Genomic DNA, 20,890 nt, shown 5'->3' on the forward strand with positions numbered 1-20,890 from the left:
CTGGAAGAAAGGTCAAACATTCCCATCGACATACTCCTAAACCTCGTGGACAGCCTTCCCAGAAGAGTCGAAGCTGTTATAGATGCAAAGGGTGGGCTAACTCAATAATGCACCCTACAGACTTATGCTGCGTACACACAACTGGACATTTTTCGACGGACTAGGTCCAACGGAATGAATCTGTCGGATATTATGATCGTGTATGGGCTCCAGCGGACTTTTTTTCCCCCGACGGACTTAGAAGTAAAACATGTTTCAAATCTTTCCGACGGACTTGAGTCTGGTCAAAAAATCCATTTGTCTATATGCTAATCCGACAGATGAAAACCGACGGTAGTGTAGCTATTGGCTACTGGCTATGAACTTCCTTATTCTAGTCCAGTTGTACTTCATTACGTTCGAATCCGTTGGACTTTGGTGTGATTGTGTGTGGCCAAGTCCGTTTGTTCAGAAAGTCCATCGGAACTCTGCCGAAAGTCCGTCGGGAAGACCATCAGACCTAGTCCGTCGAAACGTCGGGTCGTGTGTATGCGGCATAAGACTGGGATGCCAGTCTTAGTCCGTAGGGTTCAATATTGAGTTGGCCCACCTTAGATAAGTTCATGTGTGTGTAAAGGCAGGTGGCCCAATACTTTTTGTAATATAGTGTACTTTAATGGGGTAGATTCACTTCATATTTAAAAACATGCTATGGAATGACTGCAGTCCCTGAAAAGTAGGGGATAGAGATGGGCCATAAAAAGATCAATGACAAACACGGCATACACGGCACAGAGCACACATAGAACACATACAGTACACAACTGAACTTACACAAAACTTAAGCAGAGCACACAATACAGGCCACACACAGAGTACATTTACACCGCTAAGGTAACTAAATCCCATTCAGTATTCAGCACAATGAATTGTAGAAATGTGTACATATGTAATTGGAATTATAAGAAAAACAAATAAAAATATCTTCTGCTATTGTGACTGTTAAAGCGTACAAGTTTATTCAGAGGGGACCTCAAACCTGTTTGTTTTCAGCAGCGACTTGTACATTATGTGTGATTTCTAAAGTAGAACTTTAATCAGTATTTTACAGACATGGAGGGATGTGATATAGTTTGAGAATAAATATACAATATGTTGCACATAGAAATGCAAAGTATAAAAAGTAGGGGTTGAGCGATTATCGGTGCAGTTTTTGGGGGCCGATATTCACTTTTTTTTTTAAAGACTCGGTATTGGTCACACACTTAATGATATTACCGATACTGGTCTCCCCCTGCTGGGGCAGCCATCTTTTTGGGGCAAACTATGACATCGGCCCGGGTAGAAGAAGCCAGGTCCCAGAAGGTTTGCACTGCATGCCCATGCACTGGGCCTGCAAACGTTCTGACAGTCTGACTGGGTCCTGGCTTCTTCTACCCAGATAGGGCAAAAGCCGCTGCCTCCCTGGCCTCGGACCGTGCACGCCACGGAACGGCTGGACCAGAGAGGACACGCCAGCCAGCCACCCACAGCAGGGTGCCAGCCAACCACCCACAGCAGGGTGCCAGCCAGGCATCCACAGCAGGGTACCAGCCAGCCACCCACCGCAGGGTGCCATCCTGCGTGCCACCCACAGCAGGGTGCCAGCCAGTCATTGACAGCAGGGTGCCAGCCAGCCAGCCACCCACAGCAGGGTGCCAACCTGCCAATCACTTACCCACAGCAGAGTGCCAGCCAGACATCCACCACTGGGTGCTATCCAGCCACCCATCCACAGCAGGGTGCCAGCCACTGACAGCAGGGTGCCAGCCAGCCACCCACAGCAGGATGCCAGCCAGCCACTGACTGCAGGGTGCCAGCCAGCCACCCATAGCAGGGTGCCAACCTGCCAGTCACATACCCAGAGCAGAGTGCCAGCAAGACATCCACCACTGGGTGCTATCCAGTCACCCCTCCACAGTAGGGTGCCAGCCACCCACCCACAGCAGGGTACCAGCCAGCCACCCACAGCAGGGTGCCAGTCAGCCAGCCACTGACAGCAGGGTGCCAGCCAGCCACCCACCCACAGCAGGGTGCCAGCCAGCCAGTCACCCACCCACAGCAGGGTACCAGAATCAGTTCTATATCTAGAAAGTTGAGCATTACTAATTTATTTTCAGAGTTGATACACTATCAGTTATTGAGTATTCTGCAATGCATGGAAATAAACCTATAACATTTCTGAACTAAGATTGCTGTGTTGCAGATTTACCCTTACTTCCTGTTTGATGAAACCACCAGGACAGGAAGTGAGGGGAAATCTCTGGATACAGTAGCCAAAAAAATCTGATAGGGGTGCTGATTCTTTCCCACACTATCCAAAACTATAATATAAAAAGTTGTGGCTGGACATACACTTTAAGGCTCTATCATTCCTGTTGTTCAACATAGAAAAGGGGCAGTCAGGCTCTCAATCACAACCGCTACATCGAAGACACCTCTACTCTTCTCTTCTCTACTCTGCTACTGACCGCCTCTATGACAAAATCTCATCCCAAAATGTCACATGCCTGATGAAGGGGTCCTGCGTGGCTCCAAAACATCGCTTTCTGCTGTAATGATGTGATCGCTGATTAAAGCTTTGGACCTATTTTTGGAGCTGCTGGTGTGCTGGTGACATTACTTTCTTAGGCTCTCAATCACAGCCCCCACATCAAGGACACATCTGCCCTTTCTGTTGTACAACATAGAGTAGGGGGAGTCAGGCTCTCAATCACAACCCCTGCATCAAAGACACCTCTACCCTTCTTTTGTATAACATAGAGTAGGGGGGTCAGGCTCTCAATCACAATCGCTACATAGAAGACACGCCTACCCTTCATGTTGTAGAAGACAGAGTATGTCAGGCTCTCAATCACAAACCCAACATCAACGACACCTCTATTTTTCCTGTTGTAAAACAATGAGTAGGGGGGTCAGGCTCTCAAACACAGCCACTGCATGGAAGATACCCTTCCTGTTGCAGAAGACAGAGTAGTTGAGTCAAGCTCTCAATCACAACTCCCAAACCAAAGACACCTCTACCCTTCTTGTTGTATAACAGAGTAGGGGGGTGAGGCTCTCAATCACAATCGCTACATAGAAAACACGCCTACCCTTCATGTTGTAAAAGACAGAGTAGGGGAGTCAGGCTCTCAATCACAACCCCCACATCAAAGACACCTCCACCCTTCCTGTTGCACAACATATAGTGGGGGGGGGGGGGGGGGGGGTCAGGCTCTCCATCTGTCAGAAACCATGAATCAGACTGAGACAGAAGTACAGTTAAATCACACTTTTTAATAATAATAAAAAAAGCTAAAACTGATTAAACATAGTCAAAACATAGGCAGAGTTCAGGAACAGGAGCGGATAGTCAGACAAGCCAAAACATCAGGGAGTCTGAGAACAGTGTAGTAGAACAGCAAGCAGGATCTGGAGCCAAAAGGAATGTCAGCCCAGCAAGTCTTTAACAGGAACACAGGAGAGCGTCTCTAGACATGTGACCAAGGCGAAGGCAGAGATCATCTGGACTGGACAGCTTAAGTAGGCAGGACTGACGAGCAGGATATCATCAACAGGTGAGTCACTGTGGAGAGATAGGAGCTGGCATTTAGCCGACAGCTGAGCGGCCAGCTCAGAGAAGGAAGGGCTGAGCCCAGCCCTGACATCATCACAACCCCCACATCAAAGATACCTCTACCCTTCCTATTACAGTCTTGCCACTGTTCTCAATCACAAACCCAAACCAAGAACATCTCTACCCTTCCAGTTGTACAACAGGGTAGGGGGAGTCAGGCTCTCAATCACAAACCCCACATCAAAGACTCCTCTAACCTTCCTGTTACAGTGGTGTCACTGCTCTCAATCACAACCCCCAAACCAAGAACATATTTACCCTTCCAGTTGTACAACATAGAGCAGTGGGAGTCAGGCTCTTAATCACAACCCCTACATCAAAGACACTTCTACCCTTCTAGTTGTACAACAGAGTAGGGGGGTCAGGCTCTCAATCACAACCCCCACATCAAAGACACCTCTACCCTTCCTGTTACAGTGGTGTCATTGCTCTCAATCACAACCCCCAAACCAAGAACATCTCTACCCTTCCAGTTGTACAACATAGAGTAGGGGGAGTCAGGCTCTTAATCCCAATCCCTACATCAAAGACACCTCTACCCTTCCAGTTGTACAACATAGAGTAGGGGGAGACAGGTTCTTAATCACAATCCCTACATCAAAGACACCTCTACCCTTTTAAATTGTACAACATAGAGTAGGGGGAGTCAGGCTCTCAATCACAACCCTCACATCAAAGACACCTCTACCATTCCTGTCGTACAACATAGAGTAGGGGGAGACAGGTTCTTAATCAGAATCCCTACATCAAAGACACCTCTACCCTTCCAGTTGTACAACATAGAGTAGGGGGAGTCAGGCTCTCAATCACAACCCTCACATAAAAGACATCTCTAGCCTTCCTGTTACAGTGGTGTCACTGCTCTTAATCCCAACCCCCAAACCAAGAACGTCTCTACCCTTCCAGTTGTACAATATAGAGTAGGGGGAGTCAAGTTCTTAATCACAATCCCTACACCAAAGACACCTACCCTTCCAGTTGTACAACATAGAGTAGAGGGCGTCAGGCTCTCAATCACAACCCCCACATCAAAGACACCTCTACCCTTCCTGTTACGGTGGTGTCACTGCTCTCTACAAGGTGGGTGGAATATGTCAGAGGCCGGGGGGTGAAGTCTGAGATTTGGAAAAAAAAACATCAAAGTAGGAATATCGATAACGGCCCTGTTTATTCTGTCCAGCCAGGATGTTCAGCGAGTGAAAGTAAAACAGCTTATGGGGCAGAATAGGAAAGTACAGGTTATGTTTACATGTTTGGGAAATGTTCACTTTAATGTGACATCCGAAAAAATGACAAGGACTCAGCGTGCCCTAAGTAGCAGCTCTAAAACTTGTCACTACATCTGCTGCTAATCTGTCTTGTTCAGGAGCTACTGCATACATGACATATCCCTGCAGTGCTAATCAAGATGTCTCTCTAATTCTCAGATCCCATTTCACCACGATGAAATGATGGCAGCAGCAGGACACAGCCAGTTGTCTCTAGCAGAGAGCCGTGTCCTATAAATTCAGCTTTAGAATGTGGATCTAGACACAAAGGGAGATGCTGAAATTCTCCACACCCACTGCATTTTATTATGACCGATGGCTTGCTCTGAAGGAGCCCTGTCCCTAATGCTTTGGTCGGCACACATTCAACACACTGTAAACTGCTCAGCTTCCAGCAGCAGCAGCGTGACGCATTGCAGAGACTACGACAGGAATCCTTTGGGACTGCATATGAAACACTGCACAGAGGGGATTGTAGAAGGCAAGGATTCCCCACTTACCCTTATAAGGCCTTGACTATTTCTAGCACCCATCCGTTATTCAAAACCATTTCACTACTAGCCCCCCGCCTGAGTTCCGAGCTCACAAAGTGAATGGGGGTTATGTCATTGCAGCTGTCAATAACACGTAAAGTTGTTTACTAGTGTTTTTTTTTTCTGCAAGCACCATTTCAAATTACAAATAATCCTCTATAAAGGCGTTTAAAAAAAATCGTAATGCTTGTGTGGCTTATTGGAAAGGATGAGCCATTGCACACAATGCAGACACATTAGTCCAATTATCGAGCACCATTTATGATAACTGGGACAGGTCTCATCATAGCGCAGGGAGATAGATATCCCAACTTACATTTTTAATTTACAAATTTTAGTTTTGCTAAAGAAAATCTGTGTCTGTTTCAGCTTGGAATGGTGCACTTTGGTATCCTTGCCTTGGGTGACAGAGGACCTCATCCAGTCCCTGTTGGCATATATTGAAATATACACTCACTGGCCACTTTATTCGATTCACCTTGCTAGTATCGGGTTGGATCCTCTTTTGCCTTAAGAACTGCCTTCATTCTTCATGGCATAGATTCAACAAAGATGTTAGAAACATTCCTCAGAGATTTTGGTCCATATTGACATGATAGCATCACGCAGTTGCTGCAGATCCATGATGCGAATCTCCTGTTTCACCACATCCCAAAGGTGCTCTATTGGATGAGGTCCGGTGAGTGTGGAGGCCATTGGAGGGCAGTGACCTCATTGTCCAGTGGTGAGATGATTGGAGCCTTGTGACATGGTGCATTATCCTGCTGGAAGGAGCCATCAGAAGATGGGGACACTGTAGTCATAAAGGGATGGACATTGTCAGAAACAATACTCAGGTAGGCCATGGTGTTTAAACAATGCTAAATTGGTACTAAGGGGCCCAAAGTGAGCCAAGAAAATATCCCGCACACCATTACACCACCACCAGCCTGAACCATTGGTACAAGGCAGAATGGATCCATGCTATCATGTTGTTTATGCCAAATTCCGATCCTACCGTCTGAATGTTGCAGCTGAAATCGAGACTCATCAGACCATTTAACGTTTTTCCAATCTTCTATTATACAAGTTCGGTGATCCTGTGTGAATTGTAGCCTCAGTTTCCTGTTCTTAGCTGACAGGAGTGTCACCCGGTGTGGTGTTCTGCTGCTTCAAGGTTCGATGTCTTGTGTGTTCAGAGATGGTATTCTGCATGCCTTGGTTGTAATGAGTGGTTATTTGAGTTACTGTTGCCTTTCTATTATCTTGAGCCAGTCTGCCCATTCCCCTCTTACCTCTGACATCAACAAAGAATTTTCCACCACACAACTGCCACTCACTGGATATTTTCTCTTTTTCGGACCATTCTCTGTAAACCCGAGAGAGATGGCTGTGTGTGAAAATGCCAGTAGATCAGCAGTTTATGAAATACTCAGACCAACCCGCCTGGCATCAACAATCATGCCACGTTTAAAGGCACTTAAATCGCCTTTCTTCCCCATTCTAATAGTTTGATCTTCAGAAACTCAGTGTAACTCAGTGCATTTGGGCATCTGTGGTACTTATGTGCCTAGGGACAAATGCATTCCGGGCATTTGTCCTTATGGACATACTACTTTAAATGTAATTACCACTCGGTACACCATCCAGCCACAGGAGTTGTCAAAGTTTAAAAGGTTGCCTCCTGTGCCTCTGTCTGTAGTTAAACCTAAGAGCCCCATACACCGTGGCTAAACACGCAGTCTGCATGGGGCATTAGTGGTTAGCACTTATGCCTTGCAGTACTAGGGTCCTTGATTAAAATCTAGGCCAGGGGTCTCCAAACTGCCTAAGCAAAGGGCCAGTTTAATGTCCTTCAGGCTTTAGGGGGGACATACTGTGGTCAATAGGAGTAAACAATGCCCTGTTGTTGGTGTCAGTGGGGGTAAACAATGCCCCATTGTTGGTATCAGTGGAAAGAATAGTGCCTCATTGATGATGGGAAAAATGGTTTCCTATCAATGGTGTAAGTTGGAGACGCAGTGCCCCCAGGGCTAGATAAAGGCAAGCAAAGGGCCACATTCAGCCCTCGGGCCAAAGTTTGGAGAGCACTGATCTAGGCCAAGACATTATCTACCTGGAATTTGTATATTCTCCATGTGCTTGCATGAGTTTCCTCCCAAAGACAAGCTAATATGTATTTTGGCTCTAGTATGTGGGTGTATAAATTGGCTTTGTACATGCATTATCACATTCTACAGTCCCAAGCCTCAACAACAAAGGTGGGGACCTGGAGACCTACCTCATAAAAAAATTGACCAAGAAAATGAAAAAAAGGCTTTCAAGCGTAACAGACATGGTGCCCAAAAAGCTGACCCATAGAATCACCAAGATTCAGAACAAAAAGCTCAACAGAATTTCTAACTATTCCCTATGCCAATCATTCTCAACCTTTTTACCTCAGAGGAACCCCTAAAATTATTTTCAGGTCTTGATGAACCCTTACTACAACCAACTCATTGAGGATCATAGTGGAAAATGCCTCTTATGGTGTTGGTCAGTTGAATGAATGCCACCCTTGCAACCAGCTAAAACTATAACTGGTGCCTTGCTGCCCATGTGGAAAAAGACCTGGTATGATATATCGAAAAAGAGATCACCCATAACTCAAGGAACCTCTAACAGTAACTAGAGGAACCCTACGGCTCCTTGGTACCCTGGTTGAAAATGACTATATTAGATCAAAAAGAGTGGCATTGGCTGCAGAACTATCTGGGCACCATCAAATGGAAGGTCAGTCAGCCACAACTCAAGGAACCCCTAGCAATATCTGGAGGAACCCTGGTTGAAAATAACAACCCTATACAATGCAAAATGAAATTAAAAAAATGTTTTGCTTATAGATATGAATATCTTCTCTTAATATTATCTCCTAAATTGTCTGTATATACATTCCTGAATTAATTCATGAACTAACTTTTCTTCCAAATCAAAGCCTTCATGAAAAGAATGGAAATGAGATATATTGGCCTATTGACCATACTCTGTCCATGCAAGCAGGGACTAGCTGGCAGTTCCGTTCCCGGCTCCCCAGTGTGCATTTTTACCCGAGCTGCGGTCTTCATTGTCTTTTTGTCAAATCCGATATGACGAGCTCAGCAGTCCTGACTAGGGGGATATAATAATTTACAAGGCGACGGCTGTATTGGATTCCTGTGGAAGAGTTATTTGCGGGGAGCTATTTAAACCCTGCAGTGGACGATATGACATAAGATGATTCATTGTGTCATGTTCGCTTAATGAGAATGCAGCAGGACGGCGTTTGGCAAAGTGACATCAAATAGCGGAGCTGGTATTTTGAGGCACAGCTCGGTTACATCTCACTCTCAGATTTCACCCACGAGGAAATACAAACTTCACAGACTACTATCAGCTGTGATGTAACTTCACAGAGAAAAGTATTGTATTCTCAGAGATTTTGAGAAAAGACAAAATGGGAAATTTCAAGTTTAAATGTTCAGACTTGTTAAGAGGATTTTTATTTACGCCCATGCTGAGTTGTGAAATGGCACAGCTGTAGCAATTACTGAATCGTCAAACTGTGTCTGTGGGTAGTGGCTTAGGCCTGGTGCACACTGGACAGCCGCAGGAGCTGTCAGCCTTTCTTAGAGTTTAACAGGTTGCCACCTGTGTTCTCCGCCCGTGGCTAAACCCTGCAGTGTACCAGGGCGAAATCCGGATTCATATCTATGCAGGCTGTTCTTCATGCGTTTTTCAGGCATATTTTGCCATTGTTAAACTCTAGTTTTTGATGCGTTTTTGCATGCAGTTTTCATGCATTTTGATTTTTTTCTACTCTTTAAACACACTGTAAACACTGTACATAGCTTGTTGCTAAGGAGCAGACCAGGAAGCCAGCCACTGTGTCCTTAACAACCGATGAGTTATCGGCTGTCAGCGGAGGTTCCCTGCTGACAGCTGAATGTAAGAGAAATAATTTGTGAAAAAACCAGCACAGGGTTCCCCCCCAATCCATACCAAGCCCTTTGGGTCTGGTATGGATGTGGAGGGAACCCCCACATCAATTTTTTTTCTTAACTGGCATGGGGTCCCCCACAAAATACATACCAGACCTTTATCCGAGCATGCAGCCTGGCAGGGAGGGGACGAGTGAGTGCCCCTTCCCCCTCCTGAACCTAACCAGGCCACATCCTCTACCAGGCTCTGCACCCCCACCCCATAGCACCTTGTCCCAATGTTGATGTAGACAGGGGTCTCTTCCCCAAAACCCTGGCCGATGGTTGTGGGGGTCTGCGGGCAGGGGGGCCTCTTTTTTTTTTTACATTCCGCTGTCAGCGGGGAACACCGCTGAAAGCTGATAAGCTGATAACTCATCAGTTGTTAAGGACGCGGTATTTGGAAGTTTGCAGTTGCCACCTGCCAGACAGAGAATATTCAAGCTGCCTCTAGTTCTATTTTGTTCTTTATTTAAATGTTTTATATAGGAATTTATTTAAATCAGTGTTTTAACTCCTAAACAAAAAAATAAGATAAAATAAAAAAACATAGTTTCCATTTAAAATTTTGTTGTCTTCAACTTAAAGACAGTTTTTGTATCACACAAGGCATTTTGACTTTATTTGTGAAGTTACTGCATAATTTCATAACACGTGTACCAGTTGTTACACAAATACTAGGACCAATTTACTAAGGCCAGCATGTGGAAACGCATGCAAGAAAAGTGGAAAAGCAGGGTTAAGTTCAATCAACCATCTGAAAATGGAAAGAGTATGGCACAGCTGCAAAACTACCAAGACAGGCCGGACAAGGAGAGCATTATGCCGCGTACACACTCTCAGAATTCTTGTCGGAAAAAGCTCTGATGGTTTTCTCGACGGAATTCTGCTCAAGCTGTCTTGCCTACACACGGTCACATCAAATTCCGATCATTTATAACGTGGTGACGTACAACACGTACAACGTGACTAGAAATAGGATGTTCAATAGCCAGTAGCCAATAGCTTCTGTCTCGTAGTTGAATCTGAGCATGCGTGATTTTTGGCATGTCGGAATTGCATACACACGATCGGAATTACCGACAGAAAGTTTTTCCGTTGGGAAAATTGAGAACATGCTATCAATTTTTGGCTGGCGGAAATTCGGACAGCTAAATTCCGATGGAGCATACACACGGTCGCATTTTCTGATGAAAAGCTCTCATCTGTCTTTTTCTGGCCAGAACTCTGATCGTGTGTACGCAGCATTATTCAGAGAACAGCCAAGAGGCCCATGGTAACTTTGGAGGAACTGCAGAGATCCTCAGCTCAGGTGGGAGAATCTGTCCACAGGACAACTATTAGTTGTGCACTCCACACATCTGACCTTTGGAAGTGGCAAGAAGAAAGCCATTGTTGAAAGATAGACAGGAGTCCCGTTTGCAGTTTGTGAGAAGCCATGTGGGGGACACAGCAAACATGTGGAAGAAGGAGCTCTGGTCAGTTGAGACCAAAATTGAACTTTTTGGCCTAAAAGCAAAACGTTATGTGTGGAAAAAAACTAAAACTGCACATCACCTTGAACACACCATCCCCACCGTGAAACATGGTGGTGGCAGCATCATGTTTTGGGGATGCTTTTCTTTAGCATAGACAGGAAAACTGGACAGAGTTGATGTGGAAGATGGATGGAGCCAAATACAGGGCAATCTTAGAAGAAAACCTGTTAAGAGTAAGCAAAAGACTTGAGACTGGGGCAGAGGTTCACTTTCCAGCAGGACAACGACCCTAAACATACAGCCAGAGCTATAACGGAATGGTTTAGATCAAAGCAAATTCATGTGTTAGAATGGCCCAGTCAAAGCCCGGACCTAAATCCAATTGAGAATTTGTGGAAAAACTTGGAAATTGCTGTTCACAGACGCTCTCCATCCAATCTGACAGAGCTTGAGTTATTTTGCAAAGAAGAATGGGCAAAAATGTCACTCTCTAGATGTGCAAAGCTGGTAGAGACATCCCCAAAAAGACTTGCAGCTGTAATTGCAGTGAAAGGTGGTTCTACAAAGTATTGACTCAGGGGGGCTGAATACAAATGCACACCACACTTTTCACATATTTATTTGTAAAACATTTTGAAAACCATTTATCATTTTCCTTCCACTTCACAATTATGAGCCACTTTGTGTTGGTCAATCACATAAAATCCCAATAAAATACATTTATGTTTTTGGTTGTAAGACTACAAAATGTGGAAAATTGAAAGTGGCATGAATACTTTTTCAACGCACTGTAAATCTTTTTTCATTCAAAGGCTGGCTTTAATTATTATGATGCAGTGATTTCTTGCATTGTGGCAGTAAAACTGTTAAAGACTTGAACCAAATTCCTTGAAACATGTTAAAAGCTTTGCAAAAACCTGCTGTACACACTGCGCTTCTACCAGATTAAACCCATGTAAACATGGACTAAAATTAAAATCTGACTGATACAGGTTACAGCTACATTTTTTTTCTCCAGATTACAAAATAATCCCAAAATTGAAATCTTCATTGTGCCATGTATTTTATGTTGTTACCTTGCCACAAGAGATCATGGATAACGCCAACTGATACCAAAGATGAAACTCTCCACATGCAAACTTCATGGCTCTCTCCAGACACTGAAAAACAGAGAAAACCCAAATTAGAAAAAAAGTCTATCTAGTAGTAGTTAGTAACATTCACTCGGACATGTTCTTTTAGTTTGAAGACGTATCCTAGCCTATCCAACTTCTTCAGTTCTAATGAGTGTCGGAAACATACGCCAACATTATATCCACACAGGTAGCACAGCCTCTTTGTCCAATCACTGGGATATGTAGATATTGATTGCCCATAAACAGGGTGGAGGTGTGAAAGTTCTAGAACCATCTATGGCAGTGGTCTCCAAACTGTGGATTGGAGGCCATATGTGGCCCTTTGCTTGCCTTTAATCGACCCTTGGGTCACTTTTCCTTCCACTGATACAAGACTCTATTCCTCCCACTGACACCCACAATGGAGAAATATTCCTGTTACTGACATAAAAAATGGGGCACTATTTCTCTCATTGATGCCAATGATCAGGCACTATTCCTCAAACTGGCACCAATGATGGGGTACTCTGCCTCCCACTGACACTAGCGATGGGTTACTATTCTTCCTCCTAATACTAAAGATGCATTGTTTACTCCCACTGACAGCAGGGTAATTTCTACTCCCAATGGTTACAGTCCAGCCACTCTAAAGACTGGAGAACAGTAAACTGACCCTTTATTTAGAAAGTATGGAGACCCCTGATCTATTATGTCAAGAAGTTCGGATAGGTGGTTATCCCTTGTTTTCCATGGCTAAATGTGTGAATTGTTGTCAAATTGTCAGGGAAAAGATGGTAAAATGGCATTATATGTGAAGGACAGATGGTGTAAAAGGCCCCCACCCCCAATTATGGTTGGTTGTACCAGTCTGACATAGTTGGCCTCTTTCCTACATCTTGCAAACCAATTGTCATCTCTGTCCAAAATGTGCACCTCAAAGCCCTTGAAATAATGTCACTCCAGTCTAAACAAAAAGGGTGGTGACTCCACAATCTCCACCTCATCCAATGAGAGAAAGCTTTGTATTGATTAAAATAAATGTGCCAAGTGATTTCCTGTGGTTCCTATGACTGTGAGTCACTTTGGGTGGGGGGTTTGTGCAACTCAGCTTACTTTGGAGAGCTCTGGAAACTCCATGTCCAGCTCCCCCGACACCTCCTATGTGTAAATCACCCTGTGTACATTAGGGGCACAGTGGGATTGAGAACCCCACTATGATCTGTGCTAGTCGGACTCACTGTACAGCCACACTGGAATGTTGTATATATGCATATATTGTGTGTTGTCTTATGCTGTTGTGGACTCTTTGCTGGGATCATTTGGAGTGTGGTTGTATTCCATTGTTCTATTATGTCTGTCTGCCTTAAGAGAAAAGTATATTATGGGATGGATGTTTTGTATTTGTGTTCCTGGCATGTGGACTGGGGGCAGGGTGGAGAGGGGGGGGGGGGGGCACATTCCTCCAATAACTCTCCCTGATGATTGGACAGTTTACCTTGCCCTGAATCCAATGGGGGGGGGGGGGGGGGGGGTGTCCCTGAGTTGTATATCTGTTGTACATGTATTTCAATAAAGAGTTTGCTGTTTATAACCCTACACTGAGTTACGGCTGGTGACTGGATGGGCTAAAAGGTCTTGAATAGTGCTGGTTCTGGACAAAGGACGCATTTATGGTGGGCATGTTGAGGACAAGGGTTTGTCACAACTCTATAACTAGCACACCATGGAACGACACAAATAGCGTCCAAACGGGTGATTTATTGCATGATCACAACACAAGGATAGTGCAACGTTTCGGAGCCGCGCAAGGCCCCTTCTTCAGGCAGGGACCTCTCAGATGCTTGACGAAGGGGCCCTGCGTGGCTCCGAAACGTTGCACTATCCTTGTGTTGTGATCATGCAATAAATCACCCATTTGGACACTATTTGTGTCGTTACATGGTGTTCTGGCAAATATCTTCACTGTGATTTGAACCAGTATCCAGCCGGTTGTTGCTGCAGCACCCAAATCCGAGAGCGCATCCAGGAACGTGTGCGATAGGAATATGAAGTACAACTCTATAACTAGGCCCAAATGGAACATGGTGCTATATATTTTGAAACCCCAATGCATTAAATAAGTAGCGGTTAACATATCTGCACTGCACTGCAACATGCTGCGCATTGGCAGCCCATTTATGTTAATGCATGTTAATGTGCCTCAACAAACCACACAAGTCTAAACCCATTCTTAAACTGAGCTTGTCTGTGCTTTGCCTTTGCTGGTTAGAGCAACTGGTACACTTAAATAACACTAGCCTCCCTCCTTTCCCTTTCTACTCTTGATTCTAAACTCCCTGACCGCACTGGTCACCCATGGAGAGGAGGCTCTTTGTGAGCTCCAAGCTGCCCACACATGACAGCTTTGGACTGGCTGCTTAGGCATCCATCCATTTAATATAGAAGAAAGGAGAGAGATGCTTTCCATACATATAACACAGGCAATTACTCTTTGATCCAGGTGGCTGAATGGAGCAGCGGAGGAGCAAAGTAAGTTATATGTTTGAGAGGGACTATTTAAGTGAATCCATTGCCTTGCACGGTTAAGGCCCATGTTCATTCTAATCTATGCTTTATATCATTGCAACCACTTGATGGATCTTACAGCTTTTTTTAGAGCTTTTTAGGATTCTTCTGCAATCTCCTTGTCTGAAGTAAAGAGAGTAATGTTTACAACCGGGGCACAGTGAACCTGAATTAGGATTATTTGGAGAATAAGGATACTGACAACCACAGAAACTGAGCAGAGCTGCCGCATGCAGAACATCCATTGAAGGATGAAATTAAGAAAAACTTGGCAGGTGGCTTGTCGCCAATGGGTCAGTTTCCATTCCCTTTAATGGATGAATTCCAATGCAAAAATATGTGTATATATCTCTATATAGATATGTATATCTCAGACAGCTTGAGCATTGATAGACTGAAAAGAAGAACCCCTTTCTACCTCTTCATTTTCCAGGGTGCACGGTACAGAGCCAGCACCGGTCATGATGTTGGTGTTTGTTCGGCCGGTGGGTGCAGCTGTTACAGTGTGATTTCATGCAGAAGTATGGCTGAAAAGCAGTCATCCACACAGCTCTATTCCAAGCACATGAGCAATTAAGCTGTGTAAAAGCGGCAGGATCAGAGTTGCCAAAAATCATGGGATCCCCGCAAATGGATTTATGAATCATTGCGGCAGTAATATGCTGTAAAGAGCTTGATGAACACTAATAGAACCAATGTACATTCCAAGTAAGAAGAAGCCAAATTAAACTGTAAAATGGTTTAGGAACATAGAGCTTCACTGCAGGAGTAAAGGAAAGGTGGGCATTAATTAAAGTTATATTGCATTTTGTACAAGCGCTAAGCCCCTCCTCCCGCACCATTAAATATATACAATATATATACAATGTGTACAGAAAGTATTCACTTTTTCCACATTTTATGTTTACAGCCTTATTCCAAAATAAATTAAATTCATTATTTTCCTCAAAATTCTACAAGCAATACCCCATATAATGACAACGTGAAAAAAGTTTGTTTGAAATCTTTGCAAATTTATTAAAAATAAAAAATGAAAAAAAAATCCCATGTACGCAAGTATTCACAACCTTTGTTATCACACTCAAAATTGAGCTCAGGTGCCTCCTGTTTCCACTGATCACCCTTGAAATGTTTCCACAACTTGATAGGAGTCCACCAGTGGTAAATTCAGTTGATTGGACATGATTTGGAAAGGCACACACCTGTCTCTATAAACTCCCACAGTTATCAGTGCATGTCAGAGCACAAACCAAGCCATGAAGTCCAAGGAATTGTCTGTAGACCTCCAAGACAGGATTGTATGGAGGCACAGATCTGGGGAAGGGTACAGAAATAATTCTGCAGCATTGAATGTCCCAATGAGCACAGTGGCCCCCATCATCCTTAAACGGAAAAAGTTTGGAACCACCTGCACTCTTCTTAGCCCTTGTACACACGGTCGGAGATTTCGACAACCAAATCCGTCGGAGTAATTCCGACGGATTAATTCCAGAAGAGGTCCGGAAGTGATGTTGCATACACACGGTCGGACTAAGTTGTCAGAAAATCCGATTGTACATAACGTGATGGCGTTATTTCGTTACGACGGGACTACGTTCAGGCTAGTAGCCAATAGCTTTGGTCTAGGAATTTGATCTGAGCATGCCTGGCACTTTGTCCGTCGCAGTAGGCTACACATGATCGGAGTATGTCCGATCGGAGCATTTTGTCGGAAAATTTTACCGGCAAGTTGGAAAAATTGGTCCGTCGGATATCCTGACGGAAACAGTCCGATGCAGACCACACACAGTCGGAATATCCGACAAAACGGTCCGATAGGAAACATTCCGACGGAATCTCCGACCGTGTGTACAAGGGCTTAGAGTGGGCCGCCCGGCCAACCTGAGCGATCAGGGGAGAAGAGCCTTAGTCAGGGAGGTGACCAAGAACCAGTCAGGTTTTAATTGCTGTCTGTGCCCTCATTAGGGAGATTCGTTCTTGTGATTTGTCCTGGTGACTGCTAAGGCCTCATACACACTGGATGTTTTTGGATGTTTTTACAGCTGCTGTTTTTAGCTTCAGACATTTTTCTTCTACAGGTAATAAATTCTCCAGCATGTTATCCTATGTGTCCATGCACACATAGGCTGTTATCAACAGTTTTTGGCTGGGGCGTTTTTCAGCTGTAAAAAAGCTCTAACGTTGAAAAACGCAGACAAACGCCCTCAAAAACGCGGCTCACCAGTGTTTAATGTTTTTTAATCCTATTGGAAAAAAAAAACTTGAAAACGCTAAAATATGCTATTGCAAAAACATTGAGAAACTCACTGCAAAGCTACTGCCATTTTTATAACGTTATTATAACGTCCAGTGTGCATGAGGCTTAAAAGTGAAAGAAAATCATACATTTTGAGTACTCACCAGAACAGGTATACAGGAATAATTTAACAATGGGAACACTAGTTCTGGAGACAACCAGGGCTTCTCTCACTTTGAAGGGATTTACTCTCACTTCCTGTTTTGGCCATTAGAGAGGAAGTGAAGGGAAATCTCTCCATAGGACACAGATGGCCAAAAGAATCCAACAGGGGTTATAACACTTCCTTATTCAATCCAAAAATGTGTTGCCTTTAGTTCTACTTTAAAACTCTTATCACTACAAAATCAGTGTACAGTGTCTTTTCCCCATTTTCTTCTTCCCTGCAGCTTAATGTTTACATATTAATTAAAGCACAAATGGCAGAAGTGACCTGTGATCACCCACTTCCCTTATCTGCCTTGTCTGTCGGTCCACACTGTAGCAGTAAAACTACAGTGCATGATCGGCAAGCGGTTAAGATGTACAGTACAATATACAGATGTGTATAGTTTATGCAGATTATAACATGTACGGAAAATGACTATTTTGGGGTCGGGGGAGAGAGTAGAACCATCTTACAGCAGGTTGGTCTATGCCTGTAGGGGTTGTTTTTTTATACACATAAAACTTAGAGAGGCCATTAAGGACATATAGTCTTAGGGCTCATTCTCCCGAGTGTTTTTATCAAATGCGATGTTCGTTATTAGAAATCAAACGCATGTGTTTAAATGGCAAATGCAGTCCTTGACAAGAAAAGGCTTCCCTTGACCCGCTTTGTCTGCTGTTCACATGCACCTCAAAAGTACAAGCTGCACCCAAGTAAACGCAGCGTGCCACAGGTCAAATGCAAGCTCTGAACTGCCAGTGAAAGTCAAAAGGATTTTGTTGACCTTGGTTTGACATGTGTTACCAGCACAGGAAGACAATTCCCATTGACATAAACCCCTACAGAGGTGAAGAAGCCTATACCCTATAGCAGGCATCGCTAAATGGCGGACCGCGGTCCGGATCCGGACTGAGACACTGTCTCACCTGCACCTGCGGTCGCGCCATTTAGGTGCAGCTTTTTCAACCCTGGCCTCTAGAGCTGCCAGAGCAGGAGGCAGGATAGTAATGCACGGAGGACAGGAGGCACAGCCGCACTGGCTGAAGGGTGGAGCGAGCTGCATGAGCTAACTTTCTAGATTAACTAGCAGGTGATCGATTGCTAGGACCACCAGATGGGCAATCAGCAATCACTGGCTAGTTAATATGAAAAGTTAACTCTGGCAGCTCCCGTCCAACCCTCCATTCAGTGTTGTATGTGTGTGTGTTGGGGGGCAGAGCAGATCGTTGGGGGGGGGGGGGGTGAAGTGAAAGTGGAGTAGCGGTGGAGGGTGGAGGAGGGTGATGTGAATGTCGGTAAGTGCTATTGGGGGGAGGGGGGATGTTAAGTGGTGGAATGCCATGGGGGGGTGATGTGAAGGGGGGAGAATGCTACTGGAGAGGGGGATGTTAAGGGGATGCTAAGGGGAGAAAGTGCTGTGGGGGGAGAGATGTAAAGGGGGGCAAGTACTGTGGGGGGAGAGATGTATAAGGGGGGCAAGTGCTGCGAAAGGGAGAGATGTAAAAGGGAAGCAAGTGCTGGGGGGGGAGAGATGTAAAAGGGGGGCAAGTGCTGCAAGGGGAGAGATGTAAAAGGGGAGCAAGTGCTGTGGGGGGAGAGATGTAAAAGGGGGGCAAGTGCTGCGAGGGGAGAGATGTAAAAGGGAGGCAAGTGCTGTGGGGGGAGAGATGTAAAAGGGGGACAAGTGCTGCGAGGGGAGAGATGTAAAAGGGGGGCAAGTGCTGTGAGGGGAGAGATGTAAAAGGGAGGCAAGTGCTGTGGTGGGAGAGATGTAAAAGGGGGACAAGTGCTGTGAGGGGAGAGATGTAAAAGGGGGGCAAGTGCTGCGAGGGGAAAGATCTAAAAGGGGAGCAAGTGCTGCGGGGAGAGAGATGTAAAAGGGGGGCAAGTGCTGTGGGGGGAGAGATGTAAAAGGGGGACAAGTGCTGCGAGGGGAGAGATGTAAAAGGGGGGCAAGTGCTGTGAGGGGAGAGATGTAAAAGGGAGGCAAGTGCTGTGGTGGGAGAGATGTAAAAGGGGAGCAAGTGCTGCGGGGGGAGAGATGTAAAAGGGGGGCAAGTGCTGCAAGGGGAGAGATGTAAAAGGGGAGCAAGTGCTGTGGGGGGAGAGATGTAAAAGGGGGACAAGTGCTGCGAGGGGAGAGATGTAAAAGGGGGGCAAGTGCTGTGAGGGGAGAGATGTAAAAGGGGGGCAAAATGCTGCGAGGGGAGAGATCTAAAAGGGGAGCAAGTGCTGCGGGGGGAGAGATGTAAAAGGGGGGCAAATGCTGCGAGGGGAGAAATGTAAAAGGGGGCAAGTTCTGTGGGGGAAGAGATGTAAAAGGGGGGCAAGTGCTGTGGGGGGGAGAGATGTAAAAGGGGGGCAAGTGCTGTGGGGGGAGAGATGTAAAAGGGGGGCAAGTGTTGTGGGGGAGATCTGAAAGGGGGGCAAGTGTTGTGGGGGAGATCTGAAAGGGGGGCAAGTGTTGTGGGGGAGATCTGAAAGGGGGCAGTGCCATGGGGGGGGGGGTTGTCAATGGAGCAGTAGACACTATTGTAAAAGGGAAACTGAGAGGGGATTGATGTAAGAACGGGATTGTAAAATAAAATGAGGAGGTTGTGATGGTCTTAGTCTTTGCACAAACATGCAATTCAGACCTCTGTTGGAAGAAAATTTTACTGACCGGACCTCCATGAATTTTAATTCAACACCCCTGGCCTATAGAATTATTTTACTAGGACAGCACATTACCTCCGAAAGCATGGCATACTGCCCCCTTCTGGCCATTGTGATGCTCAACAGGTCATATACCGCAGAAGCATTCTGTAGGCTGACAGCGCGGTCTTCCTTCTGGTCTGGAGCGCGGCTAATAACAGCATCTCTGTTGGCCTGTAACAAGGAGACAATTTTTAGCCGGTACTGATTTAATAAACTTTTGCAAAAAATTCTAAAAATGTAATTAATTCACTCTTTTTAAGGACAGTTCAGTTAGAAGCATAAAATGCCTTTTTGCCCTATAAAATATTAAAACATTGTCATACATTAAAATGTTCATCTTATAGTGTGTGTTGGTGTGTGTATATAAATATATACAGTATATGCCCGGGGAATATAAACATATAAAGCACCATCAGTTCCCATTAGCTTTTCCCCAGCCCAGCCAATATAAAGAATTCAGTGCCCAGACCAAATAACACGGGTATAATAATCAGTGGCCCTTATATCCAACGCCAAAACATAATTCAAAATAATTTCAGATGGAGCAAAGAAAGCTTGTCAATTCTTTTTTATTATTTTTTTTCTATTGTGTGTCTGTGCACTTTATATTGTAAAGCGCTGCACAAAATGTTGGCACTATATAAATATACTGTGTAAAAATAATAATAATAATAATAATAACAATTGAAGCTTGTTAATGCGTTTACTACAGGGTTTTTCCTCCAAAAAACAGGCCTTTATTATAGGGCCTTGACTTCCAATTTAAAGTGGTTGTAAACCTATGAAATGAAAAATGATCAAAGCATATCCTTCTATAGTAAGTATTTGCCTCAGTCTAAAGCACCTAGTGCAAGCATCACTAAATGGCGGACCATGGTCCGGATCCAGAACAAGTCAATGTCCTATCTGTACTACTGGTCCCGCCATTTAGGTGCCATTCTGCCCAGAGCCATCACCATCGCCGCTGTCATTCTCACAGAGCCGAGAGCGGGAGGTGGGACAGCTCTGGATGGAGGACGGGGGCTGCCTGAGTTAACAAGCAGGTGATTGCTTGTTAGGATACAGAGCGGTCCTAGCAACCAAGCAGCTCCCTCTCCATGTGCAAACCATCTCCCTCCCTTCTTCCTATAAAGTAGGACAGGATGAGGGCGGGGAGGATGCAAAGGGGGGCTGAGGACA

At 44.9% G+C, this 20,890-nt stretch overlaps 1 protein-coding gene across 1 annotated transcript in view; it reads right to left on the bottom strand.

Moving 5' to 3' along the window:
- TTC7A (tetratricopeptide repeat domain 7A) overlaps nt 1-20,890 on the bottom strand; it is a 544,118-nt gene that overhangs the window by 357,583 nt on the left and 165,645 nt on the right. Inside the window, exons 9-10 of the mRNA XM_077485633.1 lie at nt 19,745-19,882; nt 11,967-12,050 (exon numbers count right to left, since the gene is read on the bottom strand). Of these exons, the coding sequence (XP_077341759.1) occupies nt 11,967-12,050; nt 19,745-19,882 (222 nt within the window). The remainder of the gene's footprint in view (nt 1-11,966; nt 12,051-19,744; nt 19,883-20,890) is intronic.

The sequence above is a fragment of the Lithobates pipiens genome, unplaced genomic scaffold (assembly GCF_037356315.1).
Source record: "Lithobates pipiens isolate NorthernLeopardFrog02 unplaced genomic scaffold, aLitPip1_a1.2 Scaffold_18, whole genome shotgun sequence".
Taxonomy (NCBI): domain Eukaryota; kingdom Metazoa; phylum Chordata; class Amphibia; order Anura; family Ranidae; genus Lithobates; species Lithobates pipiens.